This window comes from Anolis sagrei, chromosome X (genome assembly GCF_037176765.1).
Source record: "Anolis sagrei isolate rAnoSag1 chromosome X, rAnoSag1.mat, whole genome shotgun sequence".
Lineage (NCBI taxonomy): Eukaryota > Metazoa > Chordata > Lepidosauria > Squamata > Dactyloidae > Anolis > Anolis sagrei.
This window is the reverse complement of record NC_090034.1, coordinates 22,246,595-22,269,096: the sequence shown is the minus strand read 5'-3', so window position 1 is coordinate 22,269,096 and position 22,502 is coordinate 22,246,595. Positions and strand designations below refer to the sequence as shown.

The 22,502-nt window shown below is 46.5% G+C and overlaps 1 protein-coding gene across 1 annotated transcript in view; it reads right to left on the bottom strand.

Moving 5' to 3' along the window:
• The window catches only part of LOC132781898 (ubiquitin carboxyl-terminal hydrolase 31), a 29,344-nt gene extending 12,084 nt beyond the window's left edge, over positions 1–17,260 (bottom strand). Inside the window, exons 1-7 of the mRNA XM_060786430.2 lie at positions 16,280–17,260; positions 3,796–3,933; positions 3,290–3,378; positions 3,028–3,120; positions 2,648–2,783; positions 1,307–1,451; positions 997–1,174 (exon numbers count right to left, since the gene is read on the bottom strand). Coding sequence (XP_060642413.2) covers positions 997–1,174; positions 1,307–1,451; positions 2,648–2,783; positions 3,028–3,120; positions 3,290–3,378; positions 3,796–3,933; positions 16,280–16,999 — 1,499 coding nt within the window. The 5' untranslated portion in view covers positions 17,000–17,260. The remainder of the gene's footprint in view (positions 1–996; positions 1,175–1,306; positions 1,452–2,647; positions 2,784–3,027; positions 3,121–3,289; positions 3,379–3,795; positions 3,934–16,279) is intronic.
• Between the last annotated feature and the right edge of the window lie 5,242 nt (positions 17,261–22,502).

The window sequence follows — 22,502 nt, the reverse complement described above, 5'->3', positions numbered from 1 at the left end:
TTAAGAAGCATGACACATTAATATGTATTTGTTGTTGTTGTTGTTGACATTATCCCCCATCCTTAATTCTCAATCTAAGTGCAGGAAATATCATTGATCTCTGCTTGCTATTTTCAGCTCAGCATCCAAGCCTGATTTCTGATTTTCAAGACAACAGCTCTATGCCATCTGCAAATTGATCTTCTCACCCAAGACTTTTCTAGAAATGATGACTAACACTGAGTGGCCACTATCTCAACTTTGCTCCTTCTCACGGAAATTGATTTCCCCCATCTCCCTAACAAAGTGAGGCTGTGTTTACGGCACATGGTGTGGAGGGAAGAGGCACCTTTGGCTTTCCATTGCCAGCAAGGAGACGAGGCCTTTCCCGGAATCTGGGCCCTGGGCTCCTTGCCAAAGTGGCACCAGCACCAGGGCGTTAATGGAGAAGGAGGCAGCACTTCTCTCACCAAGAGCATCAAAAAGGAGGAGGGAGGGAAGCACCTTCTTTGTACTGGATTCAGATTTGAACCAGGGAATCTTAATCATCAAGGCAAGCATTTTGAACTACCAAGATCCATACTTTGCACCAAAGAGGTGATAATCTCATTGACACTTAGCCAGAAGGACCATAGGATCCTTCTACACTGCCATATAAAGTCTAGATTATCTGCTTTGAACTGGATTATATCCCAGTGCAGATTCATATAATCTGGTTTAGCGGCAACAACACAATCCAAAGGAATCAAATTACCATACAATATGTTACAAAACATGAGGAGGAACTTCTTTCCTGTAGGAACAGTCTGAGAGAAGAAAAGAAGAGGGTAGTGGTCTCTCCATCTTTAAACAAAGACCAGAGGGGCACCTTTTAGGGGGGCTTTAGCTGTGTATTCCTTCATGGACGAAAGCCATGAGGTCCCTCGCATCTCTATGACTCTATAAAATCAAAGCACCTTTCTGGAAGTTTCCCAAAAGATAATAGGATGAAGGCCGTGCTGCGGAGGGAGTGCTTACCTCTTCCCCTGCTGTCCGGTGCACGCTCTGTTACACACCAAGACCACAAGCTTGTCACTTGCCGCAGCAGCCATTGCCCTTGTGTTGGAGTTCTCTGGGCTTCCCTGGCTATAGAGAGAGGCCCTCTGAGGGTCGAGGCCAAATTTCAAGTGGTTCAGGTTACTGTTCACATGGATTCCTAGAGAAGGGTGAAGACACTTTGTGGTCAGCGTCAAACAACAAGCGACCATCTCAGGGATTCGTGGGGCAGAAGGCATGGCTACAGAAGCCCTCCCCTCTATACACACTAACACACACACAGAGTGCCAACCTCTCTGGCTCAGGATGCCCTCCGGCCGGAAAATCTCGGGGGTCTCGAAGGCGAAGATGCAGTCACTTTCTTGCACCGTATCAAGATCATCCAAGTCGGAGAAGGACCGGTGGAAGCCGTCATAGTACATCTCCGTGAGCACAATCTGGGGGAGGCCAGGGAGGAGGTCAGGGGTGTTGGGCAAGTGGGCTTGTTAACAAAAGACCCTCCTCATAAACATATAGCAGAGTAACTTATTAGTGGCAGTGTGACCCAGCACCAGTAGCCAAAAGTGGTAAAAAGAACAAAAACACACAGAGCGATGTTATCACTTTCTTAGGAGGCATTTCTTTCTAGCAAAATAATATGGTTGCACTATTTATAAGATCAAGTTTTCCATAACACAAATCAAGTTGTTGATACTTCCTTCTTTGCTTCCAGACAGGGCTTCTTTCTCATGCAGATAAAAAGCTTAGCTCTCACAGAGCCTCTTCTCACACTAAATTTACACAGGAGCTTCACATTGGAGCTTTACACCCGAGGCCTTCAACCTGGGGCTTCTCTCACCAAAGCCTTCTCACACTAGGCCTCTTACACACTGAGGCCCTCCTCATAAACATATAGGTTTACCTCATACTGAGGTTTACCTCATACTGAGGCCTACTAACACTGAGGCATTCTCATACTGAGGCCTACTAACACACGGAGGCCCTTCTTCCCCAGAGACCTCTCACAAACTGAGGGCAACTAAGCTACAGGCACACCCATTTATATTGAACTGCAACTTTTGCTAAGTCATGGAATCCATTTAACCCTTTCAGTGCTTGACTCACATTTTTGTTAATAAAAAGACCTAGTTAATTTTGAATATTTCTGACAAGTGGAGCCAATGAGCCTCGCCCAAATAGCTGTGATGTCCAAGCACAACACGATATATCACATAGACACTGATGACATTAGATGCAACACACACCGACGCCTTGTGGGGCATCCAACCAAGGTCTTTCTTCTAATGATTCTCAGGTCTTCAGGAACACAAGAGGCCTGTCCCAGAATTTGGGAAGAGCAGCATCACTAGGGCAGATCCAGCACTTGATCTAGGCCAGGTCCCAGTTGGTCCCCCAGAATGGCTCCATCAAATTCCATTGTCCTTTTTATAAGCTAAGAAAGCCCTTTTTCTTATAGGAGAATTACTGTTTTCCCACCATACCTGTCCTTGAGATATGGCAACCTCTACACAGTTGCCATCAAAGATATGTATAAGAGCATTGTGACCTTGTCTACTTGGCTTTTTATTTGCATCCTAACAATCTCTGGCATGAAGGCTTCCCTTTTGCCTCCTGACACGATCCCACTGATTACCTGTTTGGTGGGGATTTTGGTTTCTCGGGACACAGCTTCCCTCAGCCTTGCCACCGTCCCAGACAAAGGCACAGCCACCCCGATGCGCATGCAGTGGGAGCACTTCCCTCGGTAGACCACCGTCACGTACAGCGGCCTGCAGGAAGGGAGCAAAGGGACACCATTTGAGAGGCTGGAGCAATGCTCAGGAGACCCTGCACTGTTCTCACAGGAGACTTGTCCCTCTAAAAGACCCACCAAAGGAGACATGGAAGAAAGGGAAACTCCCGCTTCCACCTCTCATAAGGCCCACAGAGTCATCTGTCTGGACTAGACTCCCACCCATTTCCCTTGTTCCTCTGCCACAGCTGCCCTACGCATTTCCATAGATACATACATACCGCGTGTGAGGCAGTGGGATCGGCAGGGAGATGCACAAGAAGGGGTCAAAGGTGTTGCTCTGTTTCTGGCAATGGGGACATGTCAGAGATGACCTAGAAAACGCAGAAACAGAAACTTTTGTTGAAGGCAAGGCAGGGCAGTCCCCTTCCCATGTGATGAGAATGAGTGCAGCCTTCATCCTAGCAGCAAGAGATTCCCTAATGGTCACAGTCTGTGAGATTCAGATCCCGGTTGCTTCCCTCCAAGGGACACACGCCATACCTGTACTGGGCCTGAAAGAGTTCCTGGACAAAAGTGCAGTTGATGGGGAACACCGTCCCCTCAATCAAGATGTCTTCCTCCACCGGTGGCTGGAATAGAAAGTCATTTTGTCAGAGGGGGGCTCCAGGTGCACTCTGGGTCATTGTCACACCTGTGGTGCCCTGTGACAGAAGGGGCAGAGCTAAGCACATGGAAGACCGGTGGAGAAACCAGCCCTCTAGTCTCATGGCTACACCTAATATGTACTTAGCCAAAAAACATACATGCTTCCAGCATATATACACATGCAGAGGAAGAGTGCCTCCAGTAGGGTAGTTCTTGGTCTGAATGCCACCCAGGGAACAACCAGAGCAGCTCTGGGGGATGCAGCTTTGTCTCAGGGCCTGGAATGCCTCAGTCTCTGGATGGATCCCCAACACTTTCATCCCCTCAGTTGTTCACCGCAATACCAGAGCTTCCTGAGTCTTGCCTTCCTTCAGTGAAAACGAGAAAGAAGAGTGCCTTACCTTGAGAGAAGGCCTGCCATTGTTCTTCACAATATTGTTGAGGTCTTCATGGACTCGGTCCAAGAGCCAGAGCAGGAACTCCTGCGCATCGTGCTGAGAGCTTCCTCGGTACTGCATGGCATTCTTGGAAACAATGCTCTGCAGAAAGAGAGAGCACAGGAGATGAGATGGGGAAATGGACCCCAGGTATATGTCCCCCACCCTCCAAACACTCTCTAGATTGTGTTGTCGAAGGCTTTCATGGCTGGAATCACTGGGTTGCTGTGAGTTTTCTGGGCTGTATGGCCATGTTCCAGAAGCATTCTCTCCTGCCTCTCGAGATTGAGGCAAGCCAGTTGTATTTGGTGTTAATGCCTCAGATACAACTTGACGATACCACAAGATTTTCTGCTGTTTTTACTTCAACAATGCTTAAGCTGGGCACAAGGCTTATCTCCATTGCGTGGTCCTTGCTATATGCTTAAAGTTTAGCCAACGGGTCTGTATTATTTCTTTATTTCTTTATTTACAGTATTTATATTCTGCCCTTCTTGCCCCATAAGGGACTCAGGGCAGATTACAATGCACATATACACGGCAAAAATTCAATGCCAGTTAGACATACAACATATAAAGACAGACACAGAGGCAATTTAACACTCCAGCTGTGTCTAAGCCTTTCCGGCTTCATGAGAGTATGCTTGATTCTGGCTTGATTCCAGCCACAGGGGGAGCTGCCACTTCACCATCCATTGTGACATCGAGTCCTTGATGGAGTATTTCCTCATTCTTCTGGAAGGTTTTATGGCATCATAAATTAGTTAAATTAGCTTTCCCACATAAAGCGGTACCCAAATTTCCTACCTGACAGATGCAACTGTCTTTCAGGATGCATAGGTCGACAGCAAGTTAGACTAATGGCTGGAAGCTCACTCCGACCCGGGCTGGCTCTAAGCAAACTAGGACCAGCTGCCAGTACACATATCACATCCAGCTAACCAGAGTCTTTGGAGAGCAATAACGGACAAATGCTCCCAAGTTCATTTACAGAGAGTGGCACACTGGCCTTCTCCCCATTCAAAGTTCCAGCCATCGCAAACCCTTTGGTCAACCATGTGCAACATATGCGAGAGGCTTCCATTGGCGCCCAAGTTATGTTCCTTCACCTTCACACCAGAAGCAAAGAGTTCCCAGTTTACTGCCAGGGTCTGTTGGGGGCAGTACAGGAAGGGTAGTGAACTGCAAGAGAAGCTATGAGGGAAAGGAAGGGAAGGGTCCCAAGTCCTAGCAGTGATACAGCAAAAGAGAGCTGAAAGAGAAAGAAAATCACAGAGTGGATCATGACCTCCATACCTCATGGTGGATGTCAACATCCACAATGACATGCAGAGAAATGGCCCTGGTCCCTAGGAGGCACTGCTGGCATGAGCATGGGTTCAAAAACAACTCGGGTGATTTTCCCTATTGTTTACTAGATCTTAATCCTTGTCCTCTTTCTGGGGAAGGGACAGACATTGTTCACTTTTTGAGGCATGTTTATCAATAACCTGATCTCTCTCCCATCCTTATTGGGCCCCTACTGAGCAGGTTCCTCCTGTTCTGCTGGCCACAAGACCTGTCCATCAATGACTCAGATTTGGGGGAAAGACTTCCTCATATCAAAACACTTCCCTGTAGGCAGAAACACCAGTGAGTAGCATCTCTGTAAATTTCCCCACATATGTTGTTCTCTGTTTGCCCTAAGGAGAACTGAGGTCAAAACCATACAAGTAAACTCAGGAAGTCACTAAAATCAGGCAATAACATGTCCCTGGATTCTGAGGGCAAAGAATGGACAGAATGAAGCTAGAATGAAGTGCAGTAATTCTGTCTGTAGCTGCTGAACAGAAAAGGTGCCTGCTATTTTTATAGGAGGGAAATACCCGGCAGTGACCTATTGCTATCCTGGCAGCAAACCTATTTCCACTTCATTTTGCCATCCTGCAAATCCAGTGGCTTTGAAACACTTTCCTTCTTCCCATGGCTTACTGCTGGGACCTGTTTCTCTGTGCTGGTTGAATTAAATGGCTGCTCACCTGCAGCAGAGTTGTAAAGCCCAGGAGATAAATATCAACAGCAACAAAGATAAAAACCTGAAACACCATGAATTCAGAAGGCTCACTCTCAACACTTTGCTCATGGCTCTCTCTCTTTGCAAGGGGCAAAACAGCCATCACGGCTATCAGCCACCCACAACCCTGCCTCCCCCTCTCTTTATAAAGCTGGTGTCTATCGCTGTATCAGGCCGGAAGCTCATTCTGTAGGTTACCGGTGCCCTGTGTGAAGTTTATCCTTATTATCTCACCTTAATCTCTTATCTCCTTTCAAGACGTTTCCCCTAGTCCTCAGCAGATGCTCCCTGCCAGTTTCTAAGGGGCTGGTACCATTGATCCCAAATATATCAGGCCCCCAACGTGTCTCCCCAGACAGAAAGACGGGTGCACATTTCCTCAGAAGTTGAGCTTCTATTAATTTCTCCTTGAATGGCTCTTTGTTCAATCACCTGCCATGTTGAGACTGAATTGCCTACTGCTATCCTCGAGACAAAGCCTTCACTGCCCAAGTGAAAAGGTTTCCTTGATGGGTATAAAAAACAAAAGGCAAAAGGTTTAAATTGTGAGTTTAGACCTTGGTTGTTGCCTCACTGAGACCAAATCAAATGCTGCTATGAAAATGGATGTTTCCTTGTTTCGTACTATGAACTAGTCCCCTGATTTGAGCCAGGGATGCATGGTGTGTGGCAAGAAGAGTAAAGGCTGCCAGTTTATCAGCTGCTCCCCAGATCCCCTCTGGGACCATGCAACTCATTAGCAAAGAGCCCTCAGGCCATTCAGTCCAGCTGAAATCACTGGCCGGGAAGACTTTGCTTTGGTTGGTGCTCACTGGCCTTCCTGGCCTCCTTCCATTTGCTTCTGGAGCGCAACAGGGCAATGCCGCCTCTCACCACAGGTTTGGGCTGCCTCTTAAGCCAGCACAATTATCTCCATGATGAGCTTCTGCAGGAAAAGCTGCCTTGCCTAACTCAATATGCCCAACCAACCTAACGCTAGGCCAGTTTTTGCCTGACTCAGGAAAGAGACACAGCTCAAACTCCTTCACAGGCAGGCGATCAGAGGCAAGAGTGAGGAGGATGAAGAAGAGGAAGAGGAAGAAGAAAGTAGAAGAGAAGCAGAGAAACCTCTGTCTCTGGCTCAACATCCCATGAGGCTTGAAGCAGGACTCCTGCAGAGACCAAGCCATTTGAGGGGGGGGGGGGCGTGAATGCTGGAAGGGAACAAAGCGTCATAATTTGGTGAAAACAGCCCTGGTGAAAAGGAATCCGTACACCACCACCACCACCCCCCCCCCCCCCCGGGCACCCCATCCAAAGGGCAGATGGCTTTTTCCAACTCAAAATCAATGGGAGTAGCCTGGCTAAATGGGTGCTCCAGCAGGTAGAACAACAAGCCCCGATGTAGGTCAGCAGTAGAGATTTAGATAGGCGGCAGAGGGATTTTCCAAGCCACCAGACAACCCAGATAGATCCCTTTCAGGCGGAAAAATGCTGAGCAGCCAGCTGTGAGCACAAGGAGGAGGCACAAAGTGAAAAGGAGAGGGGATCTGCGGGCTTGGCCTAAATGTTCCTGCAGGAATGCTACCTCTGTCCCAAAAAGCAAGAGGGGCTGTCAAGGGTTGCTTCTCTTTGTTCGCATCAGTGTTGAGCCAAGGGGAATGGCCAAAGACATTCATTCTGCAAATTCCAGTCACTCAATAAGGGGTTGGACCTTGGAACACAGTTATTTCCTCTCCACAAGGGAAAAGTGTTTTTTGTCATCAAGGTTCCTGAAATGAATGCTGAAATATCGGTGGCACGAAGCCAGGATTGCTACAACCAGAATTTTACTATACGTTGCTTCCATTGTTTTCCCCATGATTGTTAAATTTCCAAAAAGTTTACATCCACAGCCTAAGTGCCATTTTTGGACGACACAGAGAGTGCTTGGTCTTTGTGTGTCGCCTGTTGACTTATGGCGATTCCATGGAGTTTTCTTGGACAATGAATATTCAGAGGTGATTTGACCAGCTTCTTCCCCCAAAATAAAGTCTACATCACCTGGTATTCATTGATGGACTCTCATCCATGTACTGACATTGCTTAGCTTCCAAGATCAGATGGGATCTGGTGCCCTCTGGGTATTTGGGTCCTTCCTTATCTACAGAAAATGAACCAAGGATAGCTATTCCAAAGGATCAAAAAGAGCCACATACTGTTGTTGACAACGATCAAAAGGAAAGCACATTACAAAAGAGATGGAGTACAAGATGCCTGTAAAAGTCTCCAGACCCAAGAAGGAGCAATGGGAGAAAGGATAGTGGATTTTGCACCAAGATGTCAAACTCATCCCATCCATACAATTGTTTCCAAAGCAGGCTTCTCCTCTTCTCCAGTGGACAAAAGGGCAAAAGTACACCCCGCTGGTGACAAATACAGGGCAGGCACTAGGGCCTCCTCTGCATCCAACTGAAAAAACCAGGAAAGTGTTGAGCAAGGCAGAATCTGGCGGGCTTAAAAGCGCTGACACAGGAAGGTGAAAGCCATCTTGTCTTGCAAAAAGCAGCACGGGATCTTTTCAACCAAGCAGTGTGTAAAGAATGCATTCTGACAAGGGGCATAAATCAGGGATAGAGGGCTTCTTCATTCAACAGAGCGGCAAATAAAAGCATTTGACACTCGCCTGGCTATAGAAAAGACAGAAACACACCCTTGACTATAGAAACGCCAGAAGCAAGGATGGGGAATCAGAACTGGAGACGAAACCAGTTTCTGGATAAAAGAAAAAACAGCTAAGAGTGTTTCTGAAAATGTTGAGAGATCCTCCTCTGCTTCTGCCATTCCAAATTCTATAATGTATGATGACCACAAGGATGTTTTCCACAGTCATTTCTTCTTACCAAGATAAGTAGCACATCATAAGAAAGCTACATTCAGTTTTCTGAAATTGTGGGTGTATTGGGTTCAAAATTCATTCTGAATCACTATTTATTTATTTATTTGGAGAGAATATATATAGCTGTAATTTGAAAATAAAATCTGATTTAAGATTTTTTTAAAAAATGGCACAGGAAGAAGTTGAATGGTAAACATGCATTTGTGACTTGTGGAAAATGTAGGCACAACTGCCCACAAAAAGGGGGGGGCATGCACATCTCCTGATAGAGATATGGACCATCCCAAAGACCATGCAGAATGCACTTTCCTCAGCAAGGTCTCCCCTTCCTCTTGGTATGATATATAATCTCCCAAACCGACAAGCAATTAATTTCCTAAGCTTTATAGGAGTCCCTCTGCCCCCAGTGAGTGAGCATTTCCATCAGGGTTAAGGAGAAGACAGAGATAAACCTAACTCTCACACATATCTTCAAATGCAAACACATATAGAGCATGCTCAGAGGATCAGCAGGGGGAAGCTGAACATTAAAATCCCCCAACTCTACATTGTTCCAATGTAGACAGGAGTCTTGCCATGAACTCACCTCTGGGCTAGAGACATAAACCGAGAGAATTTACTATAAGCCTACTGACTGGATAACGGGCACCCCCCCCCCCTTCAAGGAATGTATAAAAGGCAGCCAAGATTCCCCAAGGCCCATAATGGCCTTGGAGATAATGGAGATGTGCAAAACTCCTCCTTCGGGGATTCTCCAGGAGATGCTGTTAATGCACTTGAGGGCCAGCTCTTAAGCGCATTAGTCGTCCGGGTCACAATAACACAAATACAGACAAAAACAAGCCAGAGAGGAGGTGATTTTTAATCCCCCCTTGACTCCAGTACTTCCAGCTATTTGGAGAGCCTGAACACATGTCACTAATAGTTGTTATTCTGAAAAGATCAGTATTCTCTCTTTCTCTCTGCAGTCTCCATCCATTCACCCCCTATGTTTACACTAGAAGGTGCCACTTATCTCTGTTTCCAAGTGACAGTGCCTCCCATCTACAGCAGGTGGGCTCTTAAGCCAGCTACTGGGCAGGGGAAAGACTCCCAGGCCCTTCACAGCCACCTCCACAGCAGAAACCATGTTAATCCACTGCAGGACACATAGACAAAGAGTGTTGTAGCCCGTCATCTACAAGCCTGTTCCTCCTTCTGGCTCCTCTGTTCATTGGCTTAACTGTCCCCACCTCAAACCTGCCTGGGCTGACAAACTGCATTCAGCATCTTCATAAACCTGAGAAACCTATTAGACCAAAAATGATCATTAAATCAACTTCTGAATGGGGAATGAACTCAGAAATCAGAAGCCTAATTGTGCAGACTTCCAAAATGTCCCATTCAGTCGCTGTTTTTCTAAGCAAAAAAGTCATTTTCTCCTTTCCTCATAGGGGAGCTGTCCCAGACCAAAATCATCAAAGGCCGCTATTTGCTGCTCTTTATTTATTTATAGGTTCCGCGGCTCCTCAGACAAAAAGTCTGAAGAGCAGCTTACATACAATCAATTTTTTAAAATAATTATTTACCATTAGTGACAACAGTTGCCAATTTGCATCAATACACTGTGGGAAGGAATGAGGACAAATATTTACTGAAACTGCTACCTTGTGTTCAAAACAGTTGCAGCCTCACTTGCATGAGCATGAGCAAGGCTTGCTGCACTGGAATTGCTGGAAATAAAGCTGGTTTTGACAATGCTAAGGGACTGTTGTTGCTGAGGCGGCTGCTTGCCAGGAACAGGCCTAAGCATACAAACAAGGGCCAGCGCTTGTAAACAACGGGTGACTTCCTGGAATTATCTGACTGACACTTCCCTCCCCAACCGCATTCTAAGGGCATGGGGCTAAGCAAAGGGACAATCCTGGGGAAAGTGTCCTCATTCTCTTGAGCGGAAGACAATGGCCCCTTGATCCCAACCCCAAGCAGCCCCGGTATCCTTCTATTCCAAGCTTTGACACCATATACCAGGATCCTTCAGCCCAAAGGGACATCCTTCTGAGCAGAGAACTGCATGCAACTGCATGCACATCTTTGGGGAAAGGGCTGGCAGTCCTACTTCTCTTCCTGGGTTCGAGGAAAGATGCTCTCCCGGGGAAACAGTGGGGATTTTCCATGCCTCGATGAGGACTTGATGGGGACTTTCCCAGGAGTAAAAAGGCTAGATTGCCACCCAGCATACCTGGCTCTCTTCCTGATCTCCAAGCAGAATCCTTCCTAGAGTTATGGAGGACATTCCCAGTTTATTTATTTATTTACAGTATTTATATACCGCTTTTCTCACCCCTAAGGGGTGGAAATGCTGAATGGGCACTGAATGGGCACTGGAAATGCTGAATGGGCACTTTCCCTCTAGAAATGTGGAGAGACAAAAGCCCCTCCGTCTAAAGTGAAGAAGTATCAGCCCTTGTGTAAACAGAGCAAACAGAGATAGAGGGAACCCTGTGCTGCAGGCCTCCTCTCTTGCATCTGCATCATCATCATCACCATTTTTATTAGTAGACTTTCATCTCTGTTTCCTAGATCTATGTAGCCCAAGGTGTCTTTGCTTCCTGCTTGCATGGAGGGATCACTTTCCCCTTCTTCTTCTTCTTCTTCTTCTTCTTCCCAGAAGTCCTCAGTGTACCTTTATTGCCCCTCTGTTTGTTTGACACGGAGCATCACCAGGCCCCTCTCTGCCTGAAGAGGCCTTATTTACATACACAGAAATGAGAGTTACCATTAAGGACTCTTCTATCAAAGTCAGGTAACTTTATCTATCTATTCTTTTACCTATGGTGTATTACCTGCCACAATAGAAGTACAAGTGGGTACCAAAGCATCATCCTACATATATTCCCTCCTGTTTCCATAAGGTCATATATAGCACTGGCCTCACTGCACTCTGCTCTGCCATGGAGTCCAAATAGTCTTCCTGGGCTCATCTTGAACTCAAGACTGCTGTGGCATCTAGAGGGACACAAAACTAGGACACAATGGAGCCATGGATTCAAATGGCAGGAAAAGAGATTCCACCCAAACATGAGGAAGAACCTCCTGATAGCCAGAGCCACTTGACAGTACAGAGCTTCCTACTCTGGAGGTGTTTAAGCACAGGCTGGATGGCCATATGTCAGCGGTCCATTTATGGTGTCTTCCTGCCTGGCAGAAGAGGAGTGGACTGGATGGCATTTGGGTCTTTCCAACTCTAGGATGCTATGATATACATAGCATTAATATATGTATCCACCTACCTATCTATTTCAATTGTATCTTTCCAACTATCTCAAGCCTATCTATCATACCTATGGCCGAATGGTCATTTGTCAGGAGGGTTTTGATTGTGTCAGAGAGAAGAGAGCTGGACTGGATTGCCCTTGCGGTCTCTTCTAGTTATATGGTTTGATTACATACCTATAATATGTATACATTCCTATCATGTCTATTTATCTCAATTATATCTATCATAACTATGGCTGAATGGCCATTTGTCAGCAGAAGGGAGTTGGGCTGGATGGGAATTTTAGACTTACTATTAATTCAGTATTTATTTAGTTTAATTTGAATTGTCCATGGAACTCTTTTGGGCTGTTTTAATCAATGGGTTTATGTTATAGTGTAGGTTCAATGTTGCTGTGAGCTGCCTTGGGTCCGTTGGGAGAAAGGGGAGATAGAAATACCCAAAATAAATAAACAAGAAAATAAATGTGATCCTGTTTTAATGTTCACATATTTGTATGTTTCAAATAGTTATGCTGAGGCTTTTGCATTAAGCCACTTAGAGTCCCCTTTGTGAGAGATAATGGGGGTATAAATATATATTATTTATATGGTGGGGACGAGGGAGAGGGCCTGTTCAGTAGTGGCCCGCCAGCTCTGGAACGCCCTGCCCAGGGAGATTAGACAGGCTTCCATGCTATCCATTTTCCAGAAGGAACTGAAAACCTGGTTATTCAAATGGGCGTCTGAAAATGGGTAAACTTAATACCACCCAACAGTCAAAGAAATTAGATAAATCTAAAATTTGATCAGTTTCTTTTTGCTTGAACAATGGCTGAGATTTTTAATGAATGGTGTTTTATGTAGTTTTAAAATGTTTTATTTTATATTGTTTTGCCTCATTATTAGCTGTTGATTTAATTTAAATTGTATATATTTATGCATGTTGTTGTCAAGATGATTTGTATAATTATATTGTTGTGAGCCGCTCCATGTCCCCTCAGGGAGATGGGGCGGGATACAAATAAAGTTTATTATTCTGGCAGAAGAAGGCTTGGACTGGAGAGCCTTTATAGGGAGGAAGGGGCTCCCTTTGACATCTAGTTGTATGACACTAGGGTAGGCCTGGGTCAACTTTGGCCTTCCCTACAGGTGTTTTGGATTCCAACTCCCATAATTCCTAACAGCCGGCTGCTACAAATTGTGGGAGTTGAAGTCCAAAACACCTGAAGGGAAGGTGGAAGTTGGCCCAGACCTGCACTAAAGTGAGGAGTCTTCCACACTAGAGCACAATAATAATAAATAATTCAAATATATATTCAAATAATACATAAAATAAACATCAGTGTGAACTTATAATAACTAACCAAACAAATAAATACTTAAAAACAAATGGGTAGGCCTCATCAGCCACAGTTACATCATGAAATCTCAATAAATTAAAGTGCTTTAAAAGTGTAAAATGATGAAGAAGATGTTAAATATGATATACCACAGTCAACAGCACCAAAGTGAATTTCCAGTGTCCAACACATTTACATTTTGAAATGTTCTACCCCTCCCCCTCTCTATATGCTAAAGTGCAAAGATGGGTTTTTAAGTGTTTTTTGAAAGAGAGGAGAGAGGGGGGCATTTTTACTTCTTTAGGGAGGGAGATGAGGCTAGTAAAATATGTATTTATTTATTTATTCTGCATATTTGTATCCTGTCCTTCTCACCCCCGGAGGAGGTGGACTCAGGGCAACTACACAACAGGCATTCATTCAATGCCAAAAACAGGCATTCATTCAAGGCGAGGGGCCACCACTGAGAAGGCCTCCCAATCCCATCCCAGAGAGGGCCACAGAAGGATACCATAATGATGTTGATTATTATTATTATTTGATTTTTTTTTCTTGTCAGCAGCAACCTGAGAAACTGCAACTCGCTCCTGATGTGAGAGAATTGGCCGTCTGCAAGGACATTGCCCAGGGAACACCCGGATGTTTTGATGTTTTACCATCCTTGTGGGATGGTAAAACATGTCCCCGCATGGGGAGCTGAAGCTGACAGAGGGAGCTTATCTGCGCTCTCCCTGGATTCGAACCTGCGACCTGTTGGTCTTCAGTCCTGCCGGCACAAGGGTTTAATCCACTGCGCTGCTGGGGGCTCCTAGATTATTAGTAGATACATTACAAGATCTGGACACAGCAAACAAGATCACTATGCTGGCTTTTGTATTTTGTCACATGTTCGACACTTCGCAAGTGTCTAGGACTGTGTGATGTATCGGCGAATAATGAGCGCAGATCCAAGTAGGGTGGCCTTTTGCAGCTGACAGATGGTAATTTTGTCAGTGCTGATTGTTTTTAAGTGCAGACCAATGCATTTAGGCACTGCATCCTATATGCCAATTATCACTGGGACCACCTTTACTGACTTGCACCAGAGTTGTTGTTATTCCAAGTGCTGTGTGGGCCTCCAACTCCCAGCATCCCTGCCCATTGAAGAAGCCAGCAACGGCTTCTGGGTGTTGAGAGTCCCTTCAATCCCAGTCTACTCCCTTGTTTAAAGAGCTCCACTGGCTGCTGTTCATTTCCTGGGCCCAATTCAAGGTGCAGGTTTTTACCTACAAAGCCCTGAACTGTTTGGGACCCGCTTACCTTCATGACTGTATCTCCTTCTATGTACCCGCACAACCCCTTTGATCTTCTGGGGAGACCCTCCTCTTGCTTCCTCCTCCACCGCAAGTGTAAGTTGTGGGGACCAGGGAGAGAGACTTCTCTGTGGTGGCCCCTCTGCATTGGAACTCATTACCTGGTGAGATTAGGCAAGCACCCACCCTGGCAGCCTTCAGGAAAAGCCAAAAAACCTGGCTGTTCCAGTGTGCTTTTCAGGAATGAATGCAAATCCCCATACCACAACCAGCTCAGTATAATATGCCCTTCGGTGCACTTTATCTCATCATTTAGTGCAGTAGTTTGCAACCTGTGGGTCCCCAGGTGTTTTGGCCTACAACTCCCAGAAATCCCAGCCAGTTTACCAGCTGTCAGGATTTCTGAAAGTTGAAGGCCAAAACATCTGGAGATCCACAGGTTGAGAACCACTGCTTTAGTGAAACTCACCCCATCAGAACTCTCCCACCAGGCACACTACCCTACTCACCCATCTCAACCAGAGTTTTTATATTTTATAATTTTATTCTTTGTAACTGGCCCAGCCCGCTATGCTCATTTAACTATTTTATTTTCATTTCCTGTGTTGACTTTGTATTAGATTGTTGTTTATTTTTATTTGATGTTATTATCTGCTGTATGTACTTGATTTTGATTTGTTGTAATTGTTGGGCTTGGCCTCATGTTAGCCGCTCCGAGGTTGTATTATTACTACTACTACTATTATTATTATTATTATTATTATTACTGCTAGCTGTCCCCTGCCACGCATTGCTGTGGCCCAGTCTGGTAATCTGGAAAATAAAGTAATGAGAAAGTGATGGTTTCTAATTTATGTAATTTTTATGCTTGTGGGTAAGCAGTATTTTTTTGCTGTTTGTCAGTGTTGATGTAGAGATTGTCTGGTTTGCCTACTAAGGAACATGCAACATATTAACTGTCCTTTTTAGGGGGTCCCTTTCAAATCTATGATACTATATCTGTGTGTGTGTGAATCTCAACAGCTGGATGGCTCTTTGTCAGGAGGACTTTGATTACGTTTTCTTGCCCTGGTGAAGGGAGTTGGACTGGATGGCCTTAAGTATTTTCTGTTAGTCATGGGGGAAGTTTCCCCCAATGCTGTCATTGGTGGGATTCAGATGCTCTTTGATTGTAGGTGAACTATAAATCCCAGTAACTGCTACTCCCAATTTTCACAGTCTATTTCCCACAAACTCCCTCTGTGTTCATATTTGGGCATGTGGAATATTTGTGCCAAGTTTGGTCCTGATCCATCATTGTTTGAGGCCACAGTGCTCTCTGGATGTAGGTGAACTACAACTCCCAAACTCCAGGTCAATGCCCCCCAAACCCTTCTACTATTTTCTGTTGGTCATGGGAGTCCTGTGTGCTATTTTTGGTTCAATTCCATCATTGGTGGAGTTGAGAATGCTCTTTGATTGTAGGTCAACTATAGATCCCAGCAACTACAACTCCCAAATGACAAAATCATTTTTTTTAGTGATGGTCACTTCTTGGGTTAGTAGGTGTCTTGTGGCCAAATTTGGTGTCAATTCGCCCAGTGTTTTTTGAGTTATGTTAATCCCGCAAGCGACCATTACATTGTTACTTATAGAGATGATGATTCTTTCCGAGGCCAAAGCTCACCTTGAACTCTCGGCTGTGCTGCGGGGTGTACTCCAGGGTCCAGAGGGCCCGGACCAGGTGGGCCAGCTGCTCCGTGACCTCGCCCCCGCTGCTGGGGGCTCGCTCTTCCTCGGGGAGAGGCGCTTCCTCTGCTTCGGAGCCTCCTGTTCCCGTTCCCGTCCCTCCTCCCTGCGTGGCCCTGTAGTGCTCGAGGGCCAAGTACTCAGCGAAGAGCTCTGTGTTGCTGAGGCACTGCAGGACGGCGTTCATGAAGCAAGTGTTGCCGTGGTTGCGGAGGCCCGAGACGCCGGGGACTGCCGTAGAAGCCGACGCCGAGGAGGACGACGACGATGGCGGGGGAGGAGCAGGAGGAGGGGGCGGCGGTAGTGGGGCCTCTGGAGGCGGAGGAGGAGAAGGAGGCGGCGGCGGGGGAGGCGTTGGCTCAGGCTCCGGGCTGGGCTGGAAACAGCGCCCCAAGCCGTGCTGCGACGAGGCAAGGCCGCTGCTTGCTCCACCCGCGCTAGGCCCGAGGTGCGAGAGCGTCGAGAGGGTCTTGAGGACGCGGCTCATGAAGCCGCCTAAGGAACGAGGCCCCGCCGGAGGAGACGGAACGGAGGAGGAAGGGCCGCTTCCAGAGCCCGCCCGGCCTCGGAACAGCAACCTTTTGCTGAAGGAGCGCTTCTCCTTCGAAGGCGCCGCCGGTGCCGCCGCCGCCATGGCTCCGCTCAGCCGCCCCGACATCTTGGACTTGAGGCCTACTCGCAGAGCCAGAACAGGCCTCGAGTAGGGTTACCACCACCCGGCGCCTCAGCCGCATCGTGAGGCCTAGTCCGGCCGCAAGCCTGGCTCTCCTCCGGTCATCGTTAGACCGAAGAGCCGCCGCCACCGCTGAGGCTGCTCCGGCTGAAGCGGCAGCGGCGGCGGCGGCGGCCCTGGAAGAGGAGGAGGAGGAGCCAGGGAGGAGCCCGGGAACCCGTCCGCGCCATCTTGGGTCAGGGTGGCGCCCGGCTACTGCTGAACAACGGGCGCCATCTTGTCTTCTGGCAAAGGGCGGGTGTTTTCCCGCTCCGCCTCGGCCCAGGAGGCGCGCCATCTTGGATCAGGGCAAGACCCTGCTACTTCTGGGCCACGGCCGCCATCTTCACTCCTGGCAAAGGCCTTCCCCGTTTCTCCTCCTCGTTTCGGAGGGGCGGTGGCAGCCTAAGAGCCACCATCAAAAGAAGCCTCGTTCCCGTTGGCTCCCCTCCCTTTAAAGTACACTGTGAGGGGGAAAGCCCCGGCGAAGAAGCCGGTCGGGAGCTTTATCCTTCGGGTTATAGCTCGGGAAGGGCGACGGGGCCTCAGAGGGCTCAAAAAGCTGTGGCCCAGAAGTGAAGAAGCAGAGTAGCAGAGATCCATATACATATGTGCACTGTCTATGTGCTTGTTGTTGTTGTTCATTCGTTCAGTCGTCTCCGACTCTTCGTGACCTCATGGACCAGCCCACGCCAGAGCTCCCTGTCGGCCGTCGCCACCCCCAGCTCCTTCAAGGTCAGTCCAGTCACTTCAAGGATGCCATCCATCCATCTTGCCCTTGGTCGGCCCCTCTTCCTTTTGCCTTCCACTTTCCCCAGCATAATTGTCTTCTCTAGGCTTTCCTGTCTCCTCATGATGTGGCCAAAGTACTTCAACTTTATCTCTAGTATCTTTCCCTCCAGTGAGCAGTCAGGCTTTATTTCCTGGAGGATGGACTGGTTGGATCTTCTCGCAGTCCAAGGCACTCTCAGCACTTTCCTCCAACACCACAGCTCAAAAGCATCGATCTTCCTTTGCTCAGCCTTCCCTAAGGTCCAGCTCTCACATCCGTAGGTTACGACAGGGAATACCATGGCTTTGACTAGGCAATGGATCTTTGTTGCCAGTCTGATGTCTCTACTCTTTACTATTTTATCGAGACTGAACATTGCTCTCCTCCCAAGAAGTAAGCGTCTTCTGATTTCCTGGCCACAGTCTGCATCTGCAGTAATCTTTGCACCTAGAAATACAAAGTCTGTCACGGCTTCCACATTTTCTCCCTCTATTTCCCAGTTGTCAATCATTCTTGTTGCCATAATCTTGGTTTTTTTGACGTTTAGCTGCAACCCGGCTTTTGCGCTTTCTTCTTTCACCTTGATTAGAAGGCTCCTCAGATCGCTTTCGGCCATCAGAGTGGTGTCATCTGCATATCTGAGGTTGTTAATGTTTCTTCCAGCAATTTTCACCCCAGCTTTGCATTCATCAAGCCCCGCACATCGCATGATGTGTTCTGCATACAAGTTAAAAAGGTTGGGTGAGAGGATGCAGCCTTGCCGGACGCCTTTCCCAATCTTGAACCAGTCTGTTGTTCCGTGGTCAGTTCTGACTGTTGCTACTTGGTCCTTGTACAGATTCCTCAGGAGAGAGACAAGGTGGCTTGGGATGCCCATCCCACCAAGAACTTGCCACAATTTATTATGATCCACACAGTCAAAGGCTTTAGAATAGTCAATGAAGCAGAAATAGATGTTTTTCTGAAACTCCCTGCCTTTCTCCATTATCCAGCGGATATTGGCAATCTGGTCTCTGGTTCCTCTGCCTTTTCTAAACCCAGCTTGAACATCTGGCAACTCTCGCTCCATGTATTGCTGGAGTCTTCCTTGCAGGATCTTGAGCATTATCTTACTGGCATGAGAAATAAGGGCCACTGTACGGAAGTTTGAGCAGTCTTTCGCATTTCCCTTTTTTGGTATGGGGATATAAGTTGATTTTTTCCAGTCTGATGGCCATTCTTGTGTTTTCCATATTTGCTGGCATATGGCATGCATCACCTTGACAGCATCATCTTTTAAGATTTTAAACAGTCTATGTGCTAGGACTTTCATATTGACATTTATTTATCTTGTCAGGATACACACACATATATATACATAATACACTCATACATATTTTCACTTTTATGTGTATAGATAGAATATATATATATATATATATATATATATATATATATAGCACAGGAGCCCCTGGTAGTGTAGTGGGTTAAACTGCTGAGCTGCTGAACTTGCTGACCAAAAGGTCAGCAGTTCAAATCCGGGGAACAGGATGAGCTCCCGTTGTTAGCCCCAGCTTCTTTCAACCTAGCAGTTCAAAAACATTCAAATGTGAGTAGATCAAATATGCAGGAAGGTAACAGCACTCCATGCAGTCACGCCGGCCACATGACCTTGGAGGTGTCTATGGACAACGCCGGTTGTTCGGCTTAGAAATGGAGATGAGCACCACTACCCCAAGTCAGGCACAACTAGACTTAATGTCAAGGGGAAACCTTTATTTTACCTATACACAGGGAAAGGGCATCAGTGGAAAACTAATGCAAAAAGCATGTAAATAAGTTAGAAATCCAAACACACACAAAAATCTCACACACCTATGAAATGTCACAAATTGAAACCACAACCCCAATGTCACTGAAAAGCAAATGGTGCATCTACACTGAAGAGTTAATGCAGTTTGGCCCCACTTTCCACAGCCTTGGCTCCATGCTGCTCTGACTGGCCCCAAAATGTTATCATGCCTTGCGGGAGGATGATATGCAAATGCTCAGCAAACAATGAGAAAAATGTGAACACTTTGGATCATAATGACCTAAATTTAGGACTATTGGCACACAATAGCTGGTATCTCTTATTACTTTTGTATAGGTTTCATGGCAGAGCTACAAAACAGGAGCTTTTTTGTTGAGTTTCAGGGCCAGAGAAGCAGATGGCGGAAACAGAAGAATGGCCTGCCTCAGGGGAGCGTGCTCGCTACATCCATGTTCAACATCTACACAAATGACCAGCCACTGCCAGAAGGGACAGAGAGCTTCATCTATGCTGATGATCGTGCCATTACTGCTCAAGCAGGGAGCTTTGAGACTGTAGAACAGAAGCTCTCCAAAGCTCTAGGTGCTCTTACTGCCTACTACAGGGAAAACCAGCTGATCCCTAACCCATCTAAAACACAGACATGTGCCTTTCATCTCAAGAACAGAGAAGCATCCCGAGCTCTGAAGATCACCTGGGAAGGAATCCCACTGGAGCATTGCAGCGCACCCAAATACCTGGGAGTCACTCTGGACCGTGCTCTTACCTACAAGAAGCACTGCCTGAACATCAAGCAAAAAGTGGGTGCTAGAAACAATATCATACGAAAGCTGACTGGCACAACCTGGGGATCACAACCAAATACAGTGAAGACATCTGCCCTTGCGCTGTGCTACTCTGCTGCTGAGTATGCATGCCCAGTGTGGAACACATCTCACCATACTAAAACAGTGGATGTGGCTCTTAATGAGACATGCCGCATTATCACGGGGTGTCTGCACCCTACACCACTGGAGAAATTACACTGCTTAGCCGGTATTGCACCACCTGGCATCCGCCGGGAAGTAGCAGCCAATAGTGAAAGGACCAAGGCAGAGACATCTCCAGCTCATCCCCTGTTTGGGTATCAGCCAGCATGCCAACGACTTAAATCTAGACATAGTTTTCTAAGATCTACAGAGACACTCGCTGGAACACCTCAGCAAGCGAGAGTCCAAAAGTGGCAGGCTCAAACCCAGCACCTCAACCAATGGCTGATACCAAATGAGAGACTCCCTCCTGGGCACACAGAAGACTGGGCGACTTGGAAGGCATTGAACAGACTGCACTCTGGCACCACAAGATGCAGAGCCAACCTTCAGAAATGGGGCCACAAAGTAGAATCCTCGACATGCGAGTGTGGAGAAGAACAAACCACTGACCACCTGCTGCAATGCAACCTGAGCCCTGCCACATGCACAATGGAGGACCTTCTTGCAGCAACACCGGAAGCACTCCAAGTGGCCAGATACTGGTCAAAGGACATTTAACCAGCTACCAAACTCACAAGTTGTGTATTTTTCTGTTTGTTTGCTTTGTTCTGTTAGACTGGTTGTTCTGACACAACAAATAAAATAAAAAATGGCAGAGCCTTTGTCCTGAATAGTAATGTGGTGTATCTGAATCAATGGTCACTGCACATAGCTCAGGCACGAGCAAACTTTGGCCCAGCAGTGTTTTGGACTTCAACTCCCACAACTCCTGGAGAGCCAAAGTTTGCCCGTGCCTGGCATAGCTGCTTATCTCTTTTGCCATGGTCCTGTGCAAATGCATGGAGGCAATGCATACTCTTCTGCATACTTTTCTGTGGCATAGAGATTTTATGCTGCTATCAGCTGGGTACAACCATTGTGCAAATCCAAAACAGTCATTCCAGATATGTCGCACGATAGACTCCTGTATACCTGCAAGGCTATTCAGTGCTAATCAAGGTGGCCAATTGCAACATTCACACTTGCCTCCAACAGACAAGATTTCTTTCTCCCACCTTGGACATTCCACAGATATATAAACCCCACATGGCCAGACAGCCCAGAAAACTGACAGCAACCTATTAATATTATTATTGTTGTTACTATTACTATTACTATGCACGTTGTGCCCTACCTTGAGCTGTAAGGAGTGGCAGGTAATAAATGTGTGTGTGTGTGTGTGTATATATATATATATACACACATACATACATATTGTTATTGTTGTTATTAGATGCACAACAATATTAGCACACAGCAAACAAGATCACTAACTGGCTATTATTATTATTATTATTATTATTATGTTGTGTCTCATCTCAAGCTGTAAGACGGGTCCTCAAACTTTTCAAACAGAGGGCCAGGTCACAGTCCCTCAAACTGTTGGAGGGCCGGATTATGATTTGGAAAAAAAATGAATTCCTATGCACACTGCACATATCTTATTTGTAGTGCAAAAAACCACTTAATACAATAATTAAAATGAAGAACAATTTAAACAAATATAAACTTATTAGTATTTCAGTTGGAAGCATGGGTCTGCTTTTGGCTGATGAGATAGGATTGTTGTTGTATGCTTTCCAGTCATTTCAGACTTAGGTTGACCCTGAGCGAGGGCTGGGTAAATGACCTTGGAGGGCCATGTCCAACCCACGGGCCTTAGTTTGGGGACCTCTGCTATAAGGAGAGGTAGGTAATACATTATTATTATCATCATCATCATTGGAGTTATAGTTTGACAAGGCATTTAGCCTTGTCTGACAAAGAGAGCTGGTACCTCATCAAAGTATATCTCCCAGGATTTCCTAGAACCATTACAGTAAAGTGGTTTCAAACTGTATTCATTTTACAGTGTAGATGCACTCTTGGAGGCTT